Here is a 20,756-nt window from a genome sequence, read left to right on the forward strand (position 1 = left end):
CATCCCCATGACAATCTTAACTATGGGGCCTAAGGCTCCAGTTTGCAACAGGAGTGCCAGTCACTGAGCACAGAAGGGAATATAGCAGTTATTTCATTTCATTTGGAAAATTAATGTTTGTTTTCTATTAGTGTATAGCAGACTTCCAATGTTGAGTTTGTTACAGGTGTCCAGCTACTTGATTCAGGCATGTGTAGATGAATATCCAGTCTTTATGGAAGCTTTACCTCTATAAGGTTACAGAGTGTTTAGTAGGTTTCCTATGCTATACAGAAGGTCCATTTTGATGCTCTAGTTTTCTGTATTGAAGAATGTATATGTAAATTGCAGCATCCTGAGTTAACCATTTCTCCTGATGTTACCCCTTCTGTAACACTAAGTGGCTCTCCTAAATCTGTGAGTCTCGTACCGTTCTGTAGATGAGTTCCTTTGTGTCCCTTTTATTTTCCACCTAAAATCTGTGTTACTTTTTAGATTCTACTTATCAGTGATATTACATGTTTGTCTTCTTCAATCTGACTTACTTCACCTAATACAATCATGGCTAGGTCCTTCTGCTGCTGCTGCTGCTAAGTCCCTGCGGTCGTGTCCAACTCTGTGCGACCCCATAGACAGCAGCCCACCGGGCTCCGCCGTCCCTGGGATTCTCCAGGCAAGAACACTGGAGTGGGTTGCCGTTTCCTTCTCCAGTGCATGAAAGGGAAAAGTGAAAGTGAAGTCGCCCAGCCGCGTCCGACTCTCAGCGACCCCATGGACTGCAGCCTACCAGGCCCCTCCACCCACGGGAGTCTCCAGGCAAGAGCACTGGAGTGGGGTGCCATTGCCCTCTCCGTAGGTCCTTCTATGTTCCTGCAAATGGAATCTTTTGCTTCTTTTTGATGGCTGAGTAACATTCCCTTCAATAGTCCCTTCAAAAAGTGTACCTCATATACTTTTTCCTCTCATCTTTCCCTGGACATTCTGGTTTCTTCCATGTCTTGGAAACTGTGCTACAGGTTTGTATACATATGTCTTCTCCAACAATAGTCTGATCTGGATGTAACCCTAGTGTGGGATTTCTGGGTCATAGGATATCTGCATCCTCAGGGTTTTAAGGAACCGCCATGCTGTGCTCCACAGTGTCTGCAGTAACTTCTGTTCCCAGTACTGTTGGGGGAGGATTCCCTTTTCTGAATCTCATTGACTGTTTGTTGACCTTTTGGTGATGGCCATCGTGATGTGTGAGGGTGATATGCTGTAAATTTCATTTTTGTTTCTCTAATAGCATGTGATATGAGGATCTTTGTATATGTGTTTTTTGTTTTTTAAAGAGTGTGTATAAAATGTATCTGCTGAAACTGATGACTGGAAAGCTTGCCTGATTTCAAATTTGTATTAAATTACCCACTCTAAGGTTATTTCTTGAAGGCAGAAGTCATTTACAGTCTGATGGACTTTGTGAGTTTTAAGCTCACCTGAACACCAGTTTTACAGCTGTTGTGACATGAATGGCCACGAGGCAGCAGCATTTCTGTATGTCCCACTCTGGTTTTGAGGGCAAAAAGCTTAGTGGAAGTCGTTTTCTTGGGTTGTAAATGGGCATGGAATGTGCCAGAACAAACACCTGTAGGCTTGTCTCAATATTTCTTCCCCATCTTTCTTCACTTCTCCACCCCAGACAAATCCCAAGCAGCTCTCCAAATCAGTCCTGCCTTGGTTGCTGTCATCTGCAGGTAGGGCGACTGTAAGGAAGGAGACTGGAAGTAAGCACCCCAGCATCGGGAGACCTGCAGGATCCCATGTCTTTTCAAAGATCTTCCAGCCGAAAGGAAATGCCCTCCTTGTGTGCACTACTCTTGCAGTAGCTGTGCAGGGGCAGCCAGGGTCTCGAGGCTGTGGTTTCATCCAGAGGGGACAAACTCCTCAGTGTCTGTAGCAATTTCCATTCCCAGCACTGGCAGAGGAGGGTTCCCTTTTCTGCAGGCCCTCTCCAGCATTGACTGTTTAGACTTTTTGATGATGATTACTGTGGTAGGTGGAAGGGGATATATCTCATTGTAGATTTCATTTTCCTTTCTCTAACAATGTGAGACTGAGGAAATGTGTATCTGCACTATTTGTTTTTACAGTGTGTATAAAATGTACCTGCTGAAATGGCTTCTGGTAGGCCTTCCTGTTTTCAAATTCTTTTTCGATTACTCACCCTAAAGCTATTTCTTGAGGGCAGGAGTGGTTTACATTCCCTAGGGCCTTGTGTGTGTAAAGTTCCTCTGAAAGTGAAAGTCGCTCAGTTCAATTCAGTTCAGTTGCTCAGTTGTGTCCGACTCATTGTGACTCCGTGAACCGCAGCATGCCAGGCCTCCCTGTCCATCACCAACTCCCTGAGTCCACCCAAACTCATGTCCATTGAGTCGGTGATGCCATCCAACCATCTCATCCTCTGTCGTCCCCGGCTCCTCCTGCCCTCAATCTTTCCCAGCATCAGGGTCTTTTCAAATGAGTCAGCTCTTCGCATGAGGTGGCCAAAGTATTGAAGTTTCAGCTTCAACATCAGTCCTTCCAATGAACACCCAGGACTGATCTTCTTTAGGATGGACTGGTTGGATCTCCTTGCAGTCCAAGAGACTCTCAAGAGTCTTCTCCAACACCACAGTTTAAAAGCATCAATTCTTCGGTGCTCAGCTTTCTTCACGGCCCAACTCTCACATCCATACATGACTACTGAAAAAACCATAGCCTTGACTAGATGGACCTTTGTTGACAAAATAATGTCTCTGCTTTTTAATATGCTGTCTAGGTTGGTCATAACTTTCCTTCCAAGGAGTAAGCGTCTTTTAATTTCATGGCTGCAGTCACCATCTGCAGTGATTTTGGAGCCCCAGAAAATAAAGTCAGCCACTGTTTCCACTATTTCCCCATCTATTTGCCATGAAGTGATGGGACCGGATGCCATGATCTTAGTTTTCTGAATGTTGAGCTTTAATCCAACTTTTTCACTCTCCTCTTTCACTTTCATCAAGAGGCTCTTTAGTTCTTCACTTTCTGCCATAAGGGTGGTGTCATCTGCATATCTGAGATTATTGATATTTCTCCCAGCAATCTTGATTCCAGCCTGTGCTTCATCCAGCCCAGTGTTTCTCATGATGTACTCTGCATAGAAGTTAAATAAGTAGGGTGACAATATACAGCCTTAACGTACTCCTTTTTCTATTTGGAACCAGTCTGTTGTTCCATGTCCACTTCTAACTCTTGCTTCCTGACCTGCATATACGTTTCTCAAGAGGCAGGTCAGGTGGTCTGGTATTCCCATCTCTTGAAGAATTTTCCACAGTTTATTGTGATCCACACAGTCAAAGGCTTTGGCATAGTCAGTAAAGCAGAAATAGATGTTTTTCTGGAATTCTCTTGCTTTTTTGATGATCCAGCGGATGTTGGCAATTTGATCTCTGGTTCCTCTGCCTTTTCTAAAACCAGCTTGAACATCTGGAAGTTCACGGTTCACATATTGCTGAAGCCTGGCTTGGAGAATTTTGAGCATTACTTTACTAGTGTGTGAGATGAGTGCAATTGTGCGGTAGTTTGAGCATTCTTTGGCATTGCCTTTCTTCGGGATTGGGATGAAAACTGACCTTTTCCAGTCCTCTCAGCCATGTTCAACTCTTTGTGACCCCATGGACTATACAGTCCATGGAATTCTCTAGGCCAGAATACTAGAGTGGGTAGCCTTTCCCTTCTCCAGGGGATCTTCCAAACCCAGGGATCAAACCCAGGTCTCCAATATTGCACGAGGATTATTTACCAGCTGAGCCACAAGGAAGCCCAAGAATACTGGAGTGGGTAATATGTCCCTTCTTCAAACCAGGATCTCCTGCATTGCAGGCAGATTCTTGATTCCCTGAGCTATCAGGGAAGCCCAAAGTTCCTCTGAACCCCAGTTTTAGAATTGTTGTTACACAGAATGACCACAAAGCAGCAGCATTTCTGTATGCCCCACTCTGGTTCTTGGGGCAACAAAGCTGAGTGCAAGTCCTGTGTCTGGAGTGTAAATGGGTATGGAGTCTGCCAGAACAGACACTCAGGGCTTCAGTCTCATTATTTCTTCATCATTCTTCACTTCCCCACCCCAAACAAATCCCAGGTCCTCCAAATCAGCCCTCCCTTGGGTGCTGTCATCTGCAACTGGGTCGAATCTAAGGCAGGAGGCTGGAGGTAAGCACAGCAGCACTGAGAAACCTGCAGGATCCCATGACTTTTCAAATGTCTTCCAGCCCATAGTGTCCACCCTCCTTGTGTGCACTAGACTTGCTGTTGCTGTGCGGGAATGGCCAGGGTCTCAACAATGTGATTTGATCTAAAGAGGACAAACACTTCAGGTCCAGTGGGGGCCCATCTGCTGGCACATCCTTCTCAATTCCCTCAGACTCAGGACAATCCAGCTGTGGGCTCCAAGACTGCTTAGGCTCAGGATTTGTGACAGTAGCCCAGGTCACCAAGCACAAAGGGGAATATAGCAGTTGTTTCATTTTATTTGGAAAGTTAATGTTTATTTTCTATTGGTGTATAGTTGATTTCCAATGTTGAGTTTGTTGCAGGGGTCCAGCAACTTGTTTCAGGCATATTTAGGTGAATATCCAGTCTTTTGGGGAGCTTTGCAGCTATAGGATTTTACAGAGGGTTGAGTAGGTTCCCTGTGCTATACACTAGGTCCTTGTTGATGCTATAGGTTCATATATTCAAGACTGCATAGTGCTCACCAGCAGCACATATACTAGATAAGTGTCCTTATTTCAATCCTGAAAAAAGCATGTGAAAGTGTCAGTTGCTCAGTTATGTCCCATTCTTTGCAACTCCAAGGAATGTAGCTCACTAGGCTGCTCAGTCCATGGAATTCTTCAGGCAGGAATACTGGAGTGGGTTGCCATTTCCTCCTCCAGGGGATCTTCCCAACCCAGGGATTGAACACAGGACTCCTGCATTGCAGTTGGATTCTTTACTGTCTGCCCACCAGGGATGCCCATGTTAATCCTAGCATCCTGATTTAATCCTTCTTTACAGTGTGACCCCTTTTGTAAAACCAAGTGCCTTTTCAAAGTCTGAGATTCTGTGTCTGTTTTAGAAATGAGTTCCTTTGCGTCACTTTTTAGAATTAACTTATCAGTGATCTCATATATTTGTCTTCCTCTGTCTGACTTACTTTCTCTGGTATAATCATGGTTAGTTCCTTCTATGTTGCTGTAAATGGCATTTTTCCTCCTTTTTGATGGCTGATCCCTTCAATATGTGTACCATATCTTTTTCATCTCTCAATGAATATTCTGGTTGTTTCCATATTTTGGCTCTTGGAAACAATGCTGCAGTGAAGGCTGGGCTGCATATGTCTTTCCCAACTATAGTTTAATCCGGATGTACACCCAAGTGTGGCATTTCAGATCATGGATCTGCGTCTTCAAGTTTTTAAGGAACCTCCATACTCAAGTCCAGTTGGCTGTCAGCAATTTCCATTCCCAGCATCAGCATGGGAGGATTCCCTTTTTTGCAGGCCCTCTGCAGCACTGACTGTAGACTTTTTGATGATGGCCACTATGATGGGTGGAGGTAATACCTCTCTCTTATAGATTTCATTTTCCATTCTCTAATGTTTGATACCAGGATCTTTGTAGGTATGATTGTTTTTAAAGAGTGTGTGTAAAATATACCTGCTGAAATATACCTGTCTCTTTTTGAATTCTTATTCGATTACCCACTCCAAAGCTATTTCTTGAGGGCAGGAGTCATTTACAAGCCCTCGGGTCTTGTGAGCATGAAGTTCTTCTCAGACCCAGTTTTACAATTGTTGTTACACAAAATGGACACAAGGCAGCAGCATTTCTGTGTGCCCCACTGGTTCTTGGGGCAAGAAAGCTGAGTGCAAGTCCTGTTCCTGGGTTATAAAGGGACGTGGAACGTAGCTGTGCACCGGTGGGAATGTCTGCGACAGGAGCCTGGATCACAGAGGGCAGAGGGGAATATAGCTGTTATTTTCACTTATTTGACAATTAACGTTTGTTTTCTATTGGGATATAGTTGATATCCAGTGTTGCGTTTGTTACAAGTGTCCAGCAACTTGATTCAGGTATATATAAGTGAATATCCAGTCTGTATTAGGAGCTTTGCCCCTGTAAGGTTTTATGCAACGTTGAATAGGGTTCCTGGTGCAATACACTAAGTACTTTTTGATGCTCTAGGTTCATATACTAAAGAGAACATACGTTAATCTCAGTGTCCTCGTCGACCCCTTCTTCCTGATGTGACCTCTTTTGTAACACAAAGTGGCTTTTTAAAGTCTGAGATTCTGTTGCTTTGGAAATGAGTTCCTTTATGTCACATTTTAGATTCCACCTAACAGTGATCCCATATGATATTTCTCTTCCTGTCTGACTTACTTCCCCTAGTATCATCATGGCTAGGTCCTTCTGTGTTGCTGCAAATGGCATTCTTTCTTTTTTTTTGGATGGCTGAGTAACATTCCGTTGAATATAGGTACCATATATTCTTTTTCATCTCTCCATGGACATTCTGACTGCTGCCATGTCTTGGCTCTTGAAAACAGCATTGTAGTATAGGTTGGGGTGGATGTCTTTTCCAACTGTAGTTTGATCCGGATGTATGCTCAAGTGTAAGATTTCTGGATCACACAATATCTCCATCTTCAGGTTTTTAGGGAACCTCCATGCTCAATTCCATATGGCTGTTGGCAATTTCCATTTCCAGTCTGGCATAGGATTCCCTTCTCGGCAGGCCCTCTGCAGCACTGTTTGTAGACTCTTTGATGACCATCTGATGGGTGGAGGGGGATATATCTCCTTGTAGGTTTCCTTTTCCTTTCTCTAATAATGTGTGACAAGGGGATCTTTGTACCTTTTTTGTTAGTGTTGTGAGTAAATTTACCTGCTGCAATTGGCTTCTTGAAAGGCTGTCCGTTTTCTGATTCTCACTCAATTACCCATCCCAAGGCTGTTTCTTAAGGGCAAGAGTCATTTACAGCCCCTAGGGCCTTGTGAGTGCAAAGCTCCTCGGAGCCCTAGTTTTAGAGTTGTTACACAAAATGGCCACAAGGCGGCAGCATTTCTATATGTCCCACTCTGCTTGGTGCAGCAAAGCTAAGTGCAAGTCCTGTTCCTGCACTGTGAATGGCTGTTGAATGTGTCAGGACACACACCCAGGGCTTGTGTCTCATTACTTCACCATTCTTCACTTCCTCATCCAAGGTAAATCCCAAGCCTTCCACACGTGTTCTGCCTAAAGTGCTATCATCTATGAGTGGGGTGACTCTAAGATGCTGGAGGTAAGAACCCCAGCCAGCACGAGGAGGCATGGCCATCAGATGCCTTTTCCAAGCTGTTCAGCACAATTGGTCTCCCATGTCTCTGTGTGCTAGGATTGTTTTATTAGTCATGGACAGCCAGCCTTGGTCTGGAGAGGGTTGTTTCTTCTAGAATGGACAAACACTAGAGGACCTTAGGGGCCTCATTTCTCGGTCATCATCCTCAGCTCCCTCAGCCCCAGGAGAGTCCAGCCTTGGCAGGCAAGGCTGTTCAAACTCCAGGAATGTGTCACCATCCCGGGTCACTGAGGCCTGAGGGGACTATGGTAGGCATTTCCTCCAGTTGTCAAATTTATGTGTATTTCGTGTTGGAGCTTAGTTGTATAATGTTTGTTGGAGGTGCACATCTTGATTTAGGTATATATAGAGGTGCATATCCACTCTGATCCCGATGCTTTGGCCCTACAGGTTATTATAGTGTGTTGCTGAGTAGAGTTCCCTGTGCTGTACGGGAGCTCCTTGCTGGTGACCTAGTTTATATATGTGAGCGTGTATCTGTTAAGGCCAACCTCCTGACATATTGCCTCCCCTGATGTTGTCCCTTTTGTAACACTCAGTGGGTTTTCAAAGTGAGTCTGTTCTTCCTTTGTGAGTCCCTGCACATCAATTGCTAGAGTCCACCTACGTGTGGCCTTTGTCTTTCTCTGCCTTACTTCACTTAGGTGTCACTGGTTCATTCCTTGTTGCTGCAAATGGTATTATTTCAATCTTATCACTCAGTAACATTCCCTTGTATATAGGTATAGCAGCTCCTTTATCCATTCACAGATGTGGATGGACATCTAGGATGCTTCTTTATCTTGGGTATTGTGTATAATACCACAGTGAACATGTTACCTTTTCGATTTAGGGTTTTCTCTGGGTACATGCCCAGTAGTGGGATTCCTGGGTCATATGGTAGTTTCGGTTTTTTAAGGAACCTCCATACTGTTCTCCACAGCAGCCGCACCAATTTAAATCCTTGCTAACAGTGCAGGGGTCTTCCCTTTTCTCCACACTTTCTCAGCATTTATCATTTCTAGACTTCTTAATGATGACCTCTGTGAAGTGACACCTCACTGTCGTTTTGATTTGTACTTCATCTGTGTGCCTTGTTTGGAGAAATGTCTATTAGGTCTTCTGCCCATACTTTGATTGTGGTGTTTGGCTTTTTTTCATACTGAGTTGTATGAAGTGTTTGTATGATGGGGGGTGTAACTGGGGTTGTGGGAAGCATAGCCCTAAATACATTTCAAACTTCTATTTCCAGTGATTAATAGGAACTGAAGAGAGGGTAAGAGGTTTAGGCTAGGCGGGTGCTACTGCTGCTGCTAAGTCGCTTCAGTCGTGTCCGACTCTGTGCGACCCCATAGACGGCAGCCCACTAGGCTCCGCCGTCCCTGGGATTCTCCAGGCAAGAACGCTGGAGTGGGTTGCCGCTAGAGGATTTTAATGAGCAAATTCCAAGACAGAAAAGGAAAAACCTAGATTAGTGTAGCATGAGAAATGTTTTGAAGGCTATATGGATGATACCATAATCAGAGGTTTCTGTATCGGGTAAAATCTGTCATTGTCACTGTTGTAGGCAAGGCAAATGACCAGTTCTGCTACTGTCATTGTGAAAAACCATGGATAAATGTAGTTTCAAGTTCAGCATACTTTTTTCTTCAAAAATGCAAAAATAACACGTGGGAATTTATTTTGGTAAGCCAGGATGTATTTTGCTATGAATACCATTAATTTAACAGCTTCCTTGGCCATTACCATCAGGAATTTAGAATTGTTTCACCAAACATTAACTTGTAATATTAAGTCAGACATTATAATTATGTATTCAAATTTAAAAATTTTAAGGAAGCATTCATGAAACATTTTCTAGGTATGACACTACATTAAACCCTGAGAATATGACTGGGTTATTTTAAATCTTTTTCAACTCATCCTTCAAACCAGTGCTCTACAAAACAAAGATAATACAGGCCTCAGATACAATTTTTAATCTAAAAAGCAAAAAAACCGAAAAAGCCAATTTAATATTTTATTTACTCCACTATATCAAAATATTATAATCTCACCAATATACAAAACTGAGGTATTTTGCATTCTTTCTTTGTACATCTTCAAAGTCTGATGTGTGTTTTATACTGACACCTCATCTCAAACCTCATCTCAACTTGGACTCTGAGGGCTAAATATCCACATGAACTTAAGGGTAAGGACAGACACCGGCTCACCCCTTTCCCGTCTGGCACATCTGTTCACAGACAAACATCATGACTCACTGTCCCAATTCTATCTTCTGTTGGTACAGACATTAACCAGAGTAAGAGCAGTACCACGTCTGATGCTAGGTAAATGGCAACTGAAAGGGGCTGCCATGGATCACAGCAGTGGGGAGAGAGAATCTTCTTTTTCTTTTTAGAACTTACCAGCATTAGTACTTCTCTGTCTTTTCTTACTTATATCGTATGTGTGTATCTGCTTCTCCTATGACATTCCATGAGGGAAGGAATCATTTCTGCCTTGTTTGCCATTATACTCCCGCCCTTAGTAGAATGACGGTCTACTATGTGTAACACAAATACACTGAATTTTGTTGAATGAATGAACACAACCTTGCATTGATTATCGGGCCGAACTCACTTGTCTGTTCATTCTTCGGTGTTTTCCAACAGTTAAGACATATTCCACAGTTTCTCAGTGAGAGCAGTGAATAACTGTTTTTGTAATAATTTCTAGTAGCTTAACTCAGTTATTAAAAGTAGCGAAATTCCCCAGTAGTCAGAATCACCTTTATCCTGTGTTCATCAGACTCCTCCTCCCACACACAACAAGAGCAGAATGGTTGAGACCAAGAGAGAAAAGAAACCACCACCCATGCACAGAGAAGGAAAGAACAGCACTGTTTCCTACCTCATGATCCATAGGTCGGGCTATGGTCCTAAAGAGGGCAGTTTCTAAAGAGCTCTGAAAACTTCAGAAATACCTCTGACAAACCATCCCGAGGTAAAGAACAAAACTACTGCAGTAGCCATGATTAAAAAAAACAAACCTAAAACTGGTAAATGACTTAAATTTTAAACAAAGCCTAATGACATGGCATGTAACATTATGACTAAATTCAAAACCTATAACCACCACCACCACCCAAGCTCAAAACTCATTCTTTATGATATACATTATAACACTGTATTACAAAAGTCCTTTTGTTAGTCTCCGACTGTAGAAACCATTTTATTTAGAATGTATCCATTGGAAGAATGAAACAATGAAGGCAGTTCTTACCTTTCTATTCTGTATACAATAAATGGCACTTTAATAATACTGGTATTTCCCAAATTAGTTTTAGTACCAAAAACTCAACTAATCAAAATGTTCCCTGTTATGGAAAATACTGCAATACAAAACATTTCTTAATTCAAACTTTAGTCATTTACTGTGTATAAATCTTTAAAAAAACCAAATCATATTTAAAACGCACAAAAGAAAACTACTTTTCCCTTTTCTTTTTAGGTGCATGTTCCACAAGTGGGGTAAATTCAGCCTCCTCACTCTTCCTTTTCTTTTTTCTCTTTGTATGGTCGCTTTGATAACCGCTGGAGTCACTGCCTTGGAAAACAGGCTCTTGGTCCTGATCTTCCTGGCGCTTTTTCTTCTTCTTCTTTTTCTTTGGCTCTTCCTCCCAGAGGCCATTCACACTGTTACTAACCTGCAGGTCGGTCTCGTCCTTCATGGTAACATCTGCAATTTCTGCTAGCTCTGTGGTACCGCCTTCCACTTCGCATGGCTCTAGGTCTTTCTTCTTTTTCTTTTTCTTCTTTGGAGGTTTTTCGACAGGTTCATCAGCGCCAGTTTCTGGTGCTTCTTCAGGAACTGCAGAGCACTTGGTTTGTAAACTATAAGAATTAAAAAAATTTATAGGGCATTAAGCAAAAATAAAAGAACAAAGTAAGATCAAGAATATTCCAACATGGTAAGGTCTTTCTAAATTATGACAGTAGTACAAAATAACATAACTGTGACACAAATTTCAAATATTCTATTATTATCTCCCAGCACATTGATAGTCTTAGAAATGTTAAATTTTTGTTTCCCAAGTATTTTTCCCAGACTGTTTCACACATAAAAATGATATAAAAGTTTTGTCAAAACAGGGGTTTCTGAATTTTAATTTGGTTCAGAAAATGCTAAACCCTAAATTTTACCACCCAGCCTTTTTAGCCAAACCAGTAACATCTGATAGGGTGAAAACATACTTCTGGTATTTAGCAAAATGTTGGAGTTCCCCATATACTATCCCAACCCTTGTTTCATTGTTCTTCTTAAACTATGCTGAAGCAGTATTGGATTCCCAGGTGGCACTAGTTGTAAAGAATCTGCTGGCCAATGCAGGAGACTGTAAGAGACATAGGTTTGATCCCTGGATTGGGAAGATCCCCTGGAGGAGGGCATGGCAACCCACTCCAGCATTCTTGCCTGGAGAACCCCATGGACAGAGGAGTTTGGTGGGCCACAGTCTGTGGGGTTGCAAAGAGTCGACACCACTGAGTGAGCACGCACGAAGCAATATTATGCTGCAAAGCTGAGTATTATATGTACGTAAATAAAAACAAAGATCACTGAAGAAGCTCTCTATAGAACTGCTGTCCCTTGAATTAGCAATAGCCACACAGAACTATTTAAATTTAAGTAATTTCAATAAGGTAACATTAAAAACTCACTTCCTCAGTGACATACTAGTCACACATTTCAATTCCTCAAGAGTGAGGCTACTATATTGCACACATACAGCACACTTCTATCATTACAGAAAGTTCTGTTGGACACCTGCTCTAAAACTTTAACCCATATTCTCATTTCTTAGCAACTTTTTCTAGATTCTGCCTTGGTATCAGAGAAGTATGACCCCTCAACTAGGCCCTGCCATAAAACCAGGCTCAGGATCAGAGGATTTCCTAAAAGAATTCCAAACAACAAAAATACAGAAATTAAATGATCTACCTAGTGTAATGACAATAATCAAATAATTTTTGTTTCAACTGTGTAAAAACACAACACTAATGGTTATGTTAATATAATTAAGCTTCTAGTAGTCTCAAGTTCAAGGATTAACTTTTTTTTAAAAAAGATTAACAACATACTAGTTGTTAATGTTAACATTAACAACAACATGACAATACTTTGATAAACTGAATTATTATAATATAGACCAGTTAGACACAGCGCTTAAGAATATTCAATGCACTGTCATAACACTTAAGATTCATATTTACATTGACTTTGTGGTTTGGAAGTACAAATAGTCTAATAAATTAACTTTTAAAAGAGGGACTTATGTTTCCTAAATTCAGAATTAAGTCGAAATGATTAAGTATCAAAATGGTAATAACGTGCTTAGGAACTGACCTAGTGATATTTAGTTTTCCCCGAATGCAGAATACTCCAGCAGCATCTGAGTCTAAACGAAAGACTTCAAATTCTAGTTCATCACCCACGTTTATCTGCAGCGTCTGCCACTGGTCAGCTGGCATCTGCTCAGGTTTAGGGATGGAGGCATTGAAACACCTATGGACCAAGCAGCCAATGTGGCTAGAGGACACTTTATTAACTGTACCCTGAGAAGAGGGAAAAAATGAGTATTACATCAAGAAGAGCGCCAAAAAGATGAAACGAATCTTACAATCTTTAAACTGATCTTCAAAGAGAAAATGCCAAAATAATGGTATGATGTAATATCAAAAAAGCTGATCTTCATTTAAAGCTTACCACGTTACACTAAAATATCAGTTAGGAACACTAGAATTTTTTAGAAAGCTCACCTTGAGCATGGCTATCTTAACTAAATCATAACGTTACTAGAAGCTTTAAAAGTAAAATAACAGTACATTCTGTATGATTTTAAGGTTAAAATTAAAATTTCAACTTTCCTATTCCCTTAAGAATCAACAAATACAAACTAGATGAATGAAAACCTGAAGCTTTTTTTAAAATCACCTTTTGAATTAAAGAACTATAAATAACATATATATATATGCAATGTGGTTTAATGTCAGCACCTTCTTCCACATATGACAGAGTAAAACCTGTCTGTCATCATAAGGAGTCTGGAGGCCAGAATGGTACCTTCTAGGTGGTCTGTACAAACTGGTACATTTATACAATGGAATATTATTCTGCAACAAAAAAAAGCTATCAAGAAAAAGACATGGAGGAACCTTAAAAATATAGTGCTAAGTGAAAGAAACCAATCTGAAAAGGTTACATACTCTAAGATTCCACTGTATGATATTCTGGAAAAGGCAAAACTATGGAGACAATTAAAAAAAAAAAAGTAGTTGCCATGGTTTCCAGGGGGGAGAGGGAGCAATGAATAGGCAGAACACACAGGATTTTTAGAGCAGTGACCAATTAGTCCATAGGAATACTAAAATGTTGGATTCATGTCATTATACCTTTGTCAAAACCCGTAGAAAGTACAACACAGTCAACTCTACTATAAACCATAGACTTTACTTAATGTATCAATATGGGCTCAATAATTATAAAATAAGGCACCATATCTTATCAATAAGAAGAGAAACATTATGTGTGGTTTTTTGGGGGTGAGTAGAGTGAGCTGTATATGAGAACACTATACTTTTCATTCAATTTTTCTCTAAAACTGTTGTAAAAGACAAAGTTTATCAATTAAATACTCAGTGAGGAAAGGAAAAACTATCAAAATTTTAGAATCATATAGAATAATATCTTCACAACCAAGAGGTAGCCAAGTTTCTTTGGTGAGATCTAGAAAGCAGTAAGTATGAGAGTATAACACGATAAACTGGAGAAAAGCACCAATACAAGACAGTAGCAATGCTTTTGAAATGAAAAGACCAGTAACCTAAAACAGTGTTGCACGTATATAGACATACAGATGTCAAAAGGCCCATGAAAAGAGGCTCAACATGGCTTATTACTAGAAAAACGCACAGATGAAATGCGATTGTCACTGCACAGATATCAGAACAGCCCTCACCAGGAAGTCCACAAACAATAAATGCTGGAGAGGACATGGAGAAAAGGGAACCTCCTACACTGGCGCTGGGAATATAAACTGGTGCAACCACTACGGAGAACAGTATGGAGGTTCCTTAAAAAATTAAAAGCAGAGTCCCACATGACCCAGCAATTCCACTCCTGGGCATATATCTAGAAAAGACAAAAACTCTACTCGCAAAAGATACATGCTTCCAATGTTCACAGTAGCATAATAACCAAGACATGGAAGCAACTGAAGTGTCCATCCACAGATGAATGGATAAAGATGTGTTATACATGCTGAAATATTACTCAGCCATGAAATGCCATTGACAGCCACATGACTGGACCTAGAGATTATCATACTAAGTCAAGTTAAGTGAGACAGAGAAGAACAGATAAACATATGATATCACTTACATGTGGAATTCAAAAACATGATACAACAAACTTATTTATAAAATGGAAATAGATTCACAAAGGACAAACATATGGTTACCAAAGGGGAAGGGGAGAGGGGATAAATTAGGAGGTTAGGATTAACAGATTAACAACAAGGATCTACTGTGTAGCACAGGGAACTATATTCAGTATCTTGTAATAACCTATAACAGAAAAGAATTTGAAAAAATATATATACACGTATCTAAACTGAATCATTTCCACTTGAAACAGAACAATGCAAATCAACTACACTTCAATAACAATTAAAAACTTAAACTGAAAAATTTTCTTTAAAAATGATTTTTAGTTACCTAAAATAACAATCCTTGTAAAATCCCAATGTGTGCAGTCTCTTAAATTTTTCCAAATTACATATTAATCACTGTACAAAGAACAACAGGAAAAAAGATACATACCATAAGTTTTTGCCCTGGTTCAGGGCAGAAAATAACAAAATCTGCTTCAATGTTAAGATGAATGTGTCCTTGATCATCATAAATATCTCCTAATTCACCCACTACTTTGATGTTATCATAGGCTATGGGCACACCTAAAAGGCTATAAAAAAAAGGGAAAGGAAAATGTTATTGATCCTCTTTTAAACTAGGCCACTATACTGATTATACTGATTCCGAGTCCAGAAAGTAGACATCTCCTAATATAATCACACGCATGGCTAAAATATATGCATATACAATAATAAATGATTAGCCTGTTACAACTTCAGTGGTTCAATTTCACCCAAGGGTTCCAAAATAATGGCTAAGTTAAAAATAATTATTCAAGGTAAATACCCAGAAACAAAATGCTCATTATACAAGAGCAATAAGTTGATCCTTCTTCCCTATTTGCTATCCATTTGAATTCTAGTTATGCTAGAATGAGAGGTAAAAAATGAGATTTAGTATGAAAAATGTCGTTCTGTGACTATTACTGAATCAAGGCAATTTTGGTATTACACACCATTACTGAATTTCTGTACTAGATGGCATGTAACAAGAGAAGTATTAGGATTCAAGTTGAAGCCCTGAATATTAAAGTCAATACCTTGATGGAGAACCCCCCAACTGCAACTGTTGCTAGTGTAAGGAAGTAAGAAATACAAATATGTTAGCTTTTGAGAACGGACTCTGACACTGTAATCTGTAGCTTGACAGTCAGGATTAGGGGGCTACTACTATTTCCAAGGACAGGGAGGCCTGTTGTGCTGCAGTCCACAGGGTTGCAGAGAGTCTGACACGACTGAGGGACTGAACAACAACTATTTCCAAATGTCATTTCCAAGTTATTAAAAAATTACAACTAGTTAAGGAGGCTGAGCTGGCGGCTTCACTGTCACAGCCACTGTCTGTTTCAGCAAGCTTCCCTGGCTGCCCAGGCAAAGCTGAAGTCATGGTGCCTCTGCTCCTACAGGACTCTGAGGAAAGCGTGCGTGCTAAGTCACTTCAGTCGTGTTGGACTCTGCAACCCCATGGACTGTAGCCTACCAGGCCTACAACAGTCTGTCCATGGGATTCTCCAGGCAAGAATACTGGAGGGGGTTGCCATACACTCCTCCAGGGCAATTTTCCTGACCCAGGGGTCAAACTCACATCTATGTCTACTGCATTGGCAGGTGGGCTCTTACCACCAGCGCCACCTGGGAAGCCTGAGAAAGCTGTTCTTATTTATCTTTGCTTATATGTTTGGATTCCAGAGAGGACTCTAAGGTCTTTTGAGAGCAGAGAACATTTTTGGTGAATTCAAATTTCTAGAATGGTTCACACAGAATAAAAGAATTTATACCCAGGAGCAGTTGTTGTAAAACAGCCAGGAGTCACTGGAATGCAACTTAATTACCCAATTAGGAAATCCATAAACACTGAGATTTACTCCAGGAAGCCTTTCTTTGAATTACTAATTTCTGCTTGTAGCTTTCCTAAACAGGAACTATACCATCACTAAGACAATATTAGAGGCCCAGAAAACAGAGAGCAAGGAGGGGTTAAAAATAACTGCCATATCAGAGGAAAAACAAAAACAAGACTTTGTTTCCCCAAATCAACTTTGTTTCCCCAAATCAGTTTCCAGTGGGGGGATACTGCTGTCCCGTAAGTGGCATTTGGGAGTTTGTGGTATAAATCATAGTTGTCACACCTGTGGAGGCCACGGATGGGAGACATCCTGTCATGTAAAAACAGCCTTACACAATGAAAATTGTCCTTGGGTCTGCATGATTTAAATGAGTGGACAGGCCTCATTTTATAACTATTTATAAACAGTTGATTACAGTACTTAATGTGTGTACGTATGAACATAAAGTCATCTTTGCATGGTTTCAATATCAATTAAAATTTTCAGGAATATAACTAATATATAAATTCAAGAGCAGATTGTTTTGTGTGGCACTTTACTGAGAATTACACATGATTTCAGAAGAGCATTTTACCACCATAGACACTGTATGTGATGGGAGTTGTCAACTCAAAACCCCTGCATCACTCTACATTTGCAACTAATACTTTCACAATGATTCAAGATAAAGCTTCAGGAGGCATCTAACTACTTTCCTCTTTCCGGGTAGCCATGCTTGAGCGTTATCACACTGAAATACATTTGATTGTATTAGAGCTCTAAATAAATTTGTTTTTTTTCCAATTGTGTTGGTAGATTATATTGGGTTGACCAGAAGGTTCGTTTGGGTTTTTCTGTGACATTTTACAGAAAAACCCAAATGAATCTTGTGGCCAATCCAATATTATCTTTAAGTTTAATTTCAGTACAGTAAAGTATGCTTCAAGAGAGCGAATGGAGTTCTGCAGGGTTCAGAACCGCTACCTACGGCTTGTGTGAATTTTGGGAAGCAACTGGTTGCAGAAAATATACTAAAAACCATCAGAGAGACAGACACCTCAACATTGTATCTTTTCCTCTTTTGCTTTTCTGAAACCATCCTAAGTATGTTTCGAGGCAGAGTGGTAGCCTCACTTGAGATACTGAGAGAACAATCATATCAAGTTTAAGGGATCAGCAGATTGCATGCACACTTAAGACTTTTATATATTATACATGAGAATAAAGGTTGCCTCTATACTGAAGATGGAGAAGGCAATGGCACCCCACTGCAGTATTCTTGCCTGGAGAATCCCATGGACAGAAGAGCCTGACAGGCTACAGTCCATGGGGTCACAAGAGTCGGACACGACTTAGCAACTAAACTAGCACCTATACTGAAGAAGTTGAGTAAACATTGACTCTTCATGGAAACTGGTAGTTCATTTGTTCTTTGAGACATTTTGAATTAATAAACTGGAACTACTGGGAGAGAACATATTTGCCATTTTCAAATAACTCAAGAGCTGTCATTAATGACTTCTCAAAGGTAGAAGTTTTAATGTGATTTTTAGAAAACCACTTTCTCTTTCTCTAAGCAGGTTTTTCAAAACTGAAATGCGATCATCTTTTAAAAAATTGTCACTGGGGAAAAAAAGGTGGACGATCTGTCAAATAGGGCTGCTGCTGAGATGACTAATGTAAGAGCCATTCTCAACTCTTCCCTTTCCTCATTTCTTAAACAGAGAAGCAGGTCCTCTCTGATGGTACAGGATGGCCCCAAAGTCTGGAAACAAACTATATATGATAAATGGTTGATCAATTTATTGATACGTTCAATGTTTTGTCCCTCATTATTAATCTATGGTACCCCTTTTGCACAGAATAAACTGGAGTTTTCAGCACACCCCAAAAATAATGGGATCAGTGGGGTGTTCAGATCTGTTCCGAGTGCAATTGAGGCCACAGGATCACACTATCCCAATTCTATTACAGAAATTACCATTATCCAATCAGCTCTTCATCTCTCTGGGGTAATGGCTCTTATTCCCCTAGCCTGTCAAGTGGAGACGTTAATTGGTTACAGATCAAAGATGTGTTTATGTTTCCAGATTTTATGACTACCTTACATATCCTTAAATCTCCCAAGTGCAAATTCTCTAATCAATTTTCTCTACACTTTGTAACAGTCTCTTAATTATAAACATGCTCTCCATGCTTACTGTCTCACCCTCCTTAAACCACCACCTAACGTTATCAACGTTACTTTACAACGTTACTTATCAACGTTACAACGCTTACTTTAAAGTGGTTTCTTAAACTACAAATCTGATTGTATCCCAGAGATACCACTGTCTTAAGAATGTGTTAAGTGTTTTCTGAGTTGGAGGCTACCTAGAGGATGAAGTAGTAACGTGGTTTCCGGCTTAAACAAACAGAAAAACAAACAAAAAACCCAAAACACCTGGCAAAGGCAGGAAAGGAAGAGCAAAATGGCCATCCTCTGAATTATCCTCCATTCCATCTCTGATCCATCCCACCCCTAACTGCCCAGCTTTTCAGCTGTACGCAATGTCTTTCTCCAGATAAATAAACTTTAGTTATGAAGTGCTCACAATTATCTGGTCAAAGTATTCTATTTCACAACTAGTATCCATTTGTTTATGCCACTCTTTTTGCCCAGAATGCTACTATCTCAGAAGTACCCTCCTGCTATCAAGTTGTTCTCAAAGGTCCTAAGATCCAATTCACCCCTCTTTACTTTAACTTAGATTTGCCAGATTTTAACATTTCATTGGATTTATCTGGCCTACATCTCTTTTACTAGCGCATATAGCTCCTGAAATAAGGGTCTTGTTTGTTTCTTTGGTTTTATTCCCCAATTCTCTAGTATACAAAGTAGACCCACAAGTGAAAGTGTGTGCGGTGCTTGGAGGGAGCTGTAAATTCTAGATCCTTAACCTGCGTAGGGTTCAGGAGCCCTTGAGAAACTTTGCCCAAGTCATTTTCCAATATCTTACTTTAAATGCACTAGAAGGTTTTTTTCAACTTTAAAAGCAACAGGCTTTCCTATTTTTAAAAAGTAAACAAGGTTAATAGTATTTCATTCATCCCTGATCAGGTTCAAGAGAAAAAAACCCTGGCAAAGAACCAGGGTGAAAACAAAACCAACCTTCGTGGTTTATAGTTAATTAAACGAAGTATTAACGCTTCGCGTATAATTTTCTATATAGTGAGAATGTTTTTAACTACTACATTCCAAACTTTCATCGTCAAATGAGAAAACATATAGAACTAGCCGGTCTCCAGACCCTTGGTCTATTTTTATCTCTACCTGTCTTGCAGCGAGCTTCTTTACCCCTTCCGCTGACACAATTCCTGTCACCGTAACGTTTTCTTTCCTGCCTACGAAATGGACTCAGCACAGATCTTGACCAGGGAGGCACTAGTCTCCTGAGGTGGACTGCGACTCCAGAATGCCCCCGGGCTACACTCGCGGTAGCCGGTGCGACACTAAACGTCCACCTGCTGCCCCATCCTGTGCCCCAAAGGAGCGGCAGGCAACGTTAAGATGATTAACGTTAAGATTATGTCCGCTCTGAGAACAAAAAATGTAAGAGACCAGTACCTCTCGGAATAGCGCAGGAGCTCTGCATTGAGCTGTTCTTGAATACCGGTGCGTTTCCTGTTAAGATAGCGCGGCGATAGGGCAATGTGTCTTCGGTGCGGCCCCGCCACCAGGCAGGAGTAGCGGCTATTCACAAGCGCACAAGCAGCCGCGTAGGTAGGCAATTCTAGGCAAGGCAAGACGCCTGCCGGCCCTTCTGAGGCCGCCTTCGGCCGCGGAGCCACTGAGCAACCCGCAGCCATGCGGCTAGCTAGGTTTCCCACAGCGCGCACTAATGACGCAGTCAATAACCGCCTATCTCCGGACACCGCCTTTTACGTCATCCACCAGCTACCACGCCCCTAGGAAGTTTCCTCTCCCGGGGTTGCAGTATTCAGTTCTTACCAGCAGGGGGCAACCGTTTCCCACCACCCCCCGCCCCGCTCCACACTTGAACCACTGTGAAGCTAGGAACCTGTGGTTAAGGATCAAGCATTCTCTCAAGCCAACCATCACCTCATCTCTTCAGGGAGCACAAGCCTATGTTTTAGC

At 40.9% G+C, this 20,756-nt stretch overlaps 1 protein-coding gene and 1 long non-coding RNA gene across 3 annotated transcripts in view; one reads left to right on the forward strand and one right to left on the reverse strand.

The window, feature by feature from the left end:
- Nucleotides 1-20,756, forward strand: part of LOC145524472 (uncharacterized) — a 517,399-nt gene that overhangs the window by 456,489 nt on the left and 40,154 nt on the right. The window lies entirely within an intron of this gene.
- Nucleotides 8,964-20,498, reverse strand: POLR1F (RNA polymerase I subunit F). The gene is made up of 4 exons (XM_081536761.1): nucleotides 20,226-20,498; nucleotides 15,202-15,343; nucleotides 12,728-12,936; nucleotides 8,964-11,217 (listed from the first exon to the last, which is right to left on the reverse strand). The coding sequence occupies exons 1-4, from the start codon at nucleotides 20,465-20,467 to the stop codon at nucleotides 10,812-10,814; spliced, it is 999 nt and encodes a 332-aa protein (XP_081392887.1). The 5' UTR covers nucleotides 20,468-20,498; the 3' UTR covers nucleotides 8,964-10,811.

Source organism: Giraffa tippelskirchi, chromosome 10 (assembly GCF_054371585.1).
Source record: "Giraffa tippelskirchi isolate mGirTip1 chromosome 10, T2T-mGirTip1v1.2.pri, whole genome shotgun sequence".
Lineage (NCBI taxonomy): Eukaryota > Metazoa > Chordata > Mammalia > Artiodactyla > Giraffidae > Giraffa > Giraffa tippelskirchi.

What these genes read in the sequence shown, in the direction of transcription:
- POLR1F (XM_081536761.1), bottom strand. Translation starts at nt 20,467, where the DNA reads ATGGCTGCGGGTTGCTCAGTGGCTCCGCGGCCGAAGGCGGCCTCAGAA. An exon ending in AACCAGGGCAAAAACTTATG is followed by an intron (nt 12,937 to 15,201) that starts GTATGTATCTTT and finishes CCCTCTTCTCAG; the next exon opens with GGTACAGTTAATAAAGTGTC. An exon ending in GGAAAACTAAATATCACTAG is followed by an intron (nt 11,218 to 12,727) that starts GTCAGTTCCTAA and finishes TAATTCTTATAG; the next exon opens with TTTACAAACCAAGTGCTCTG.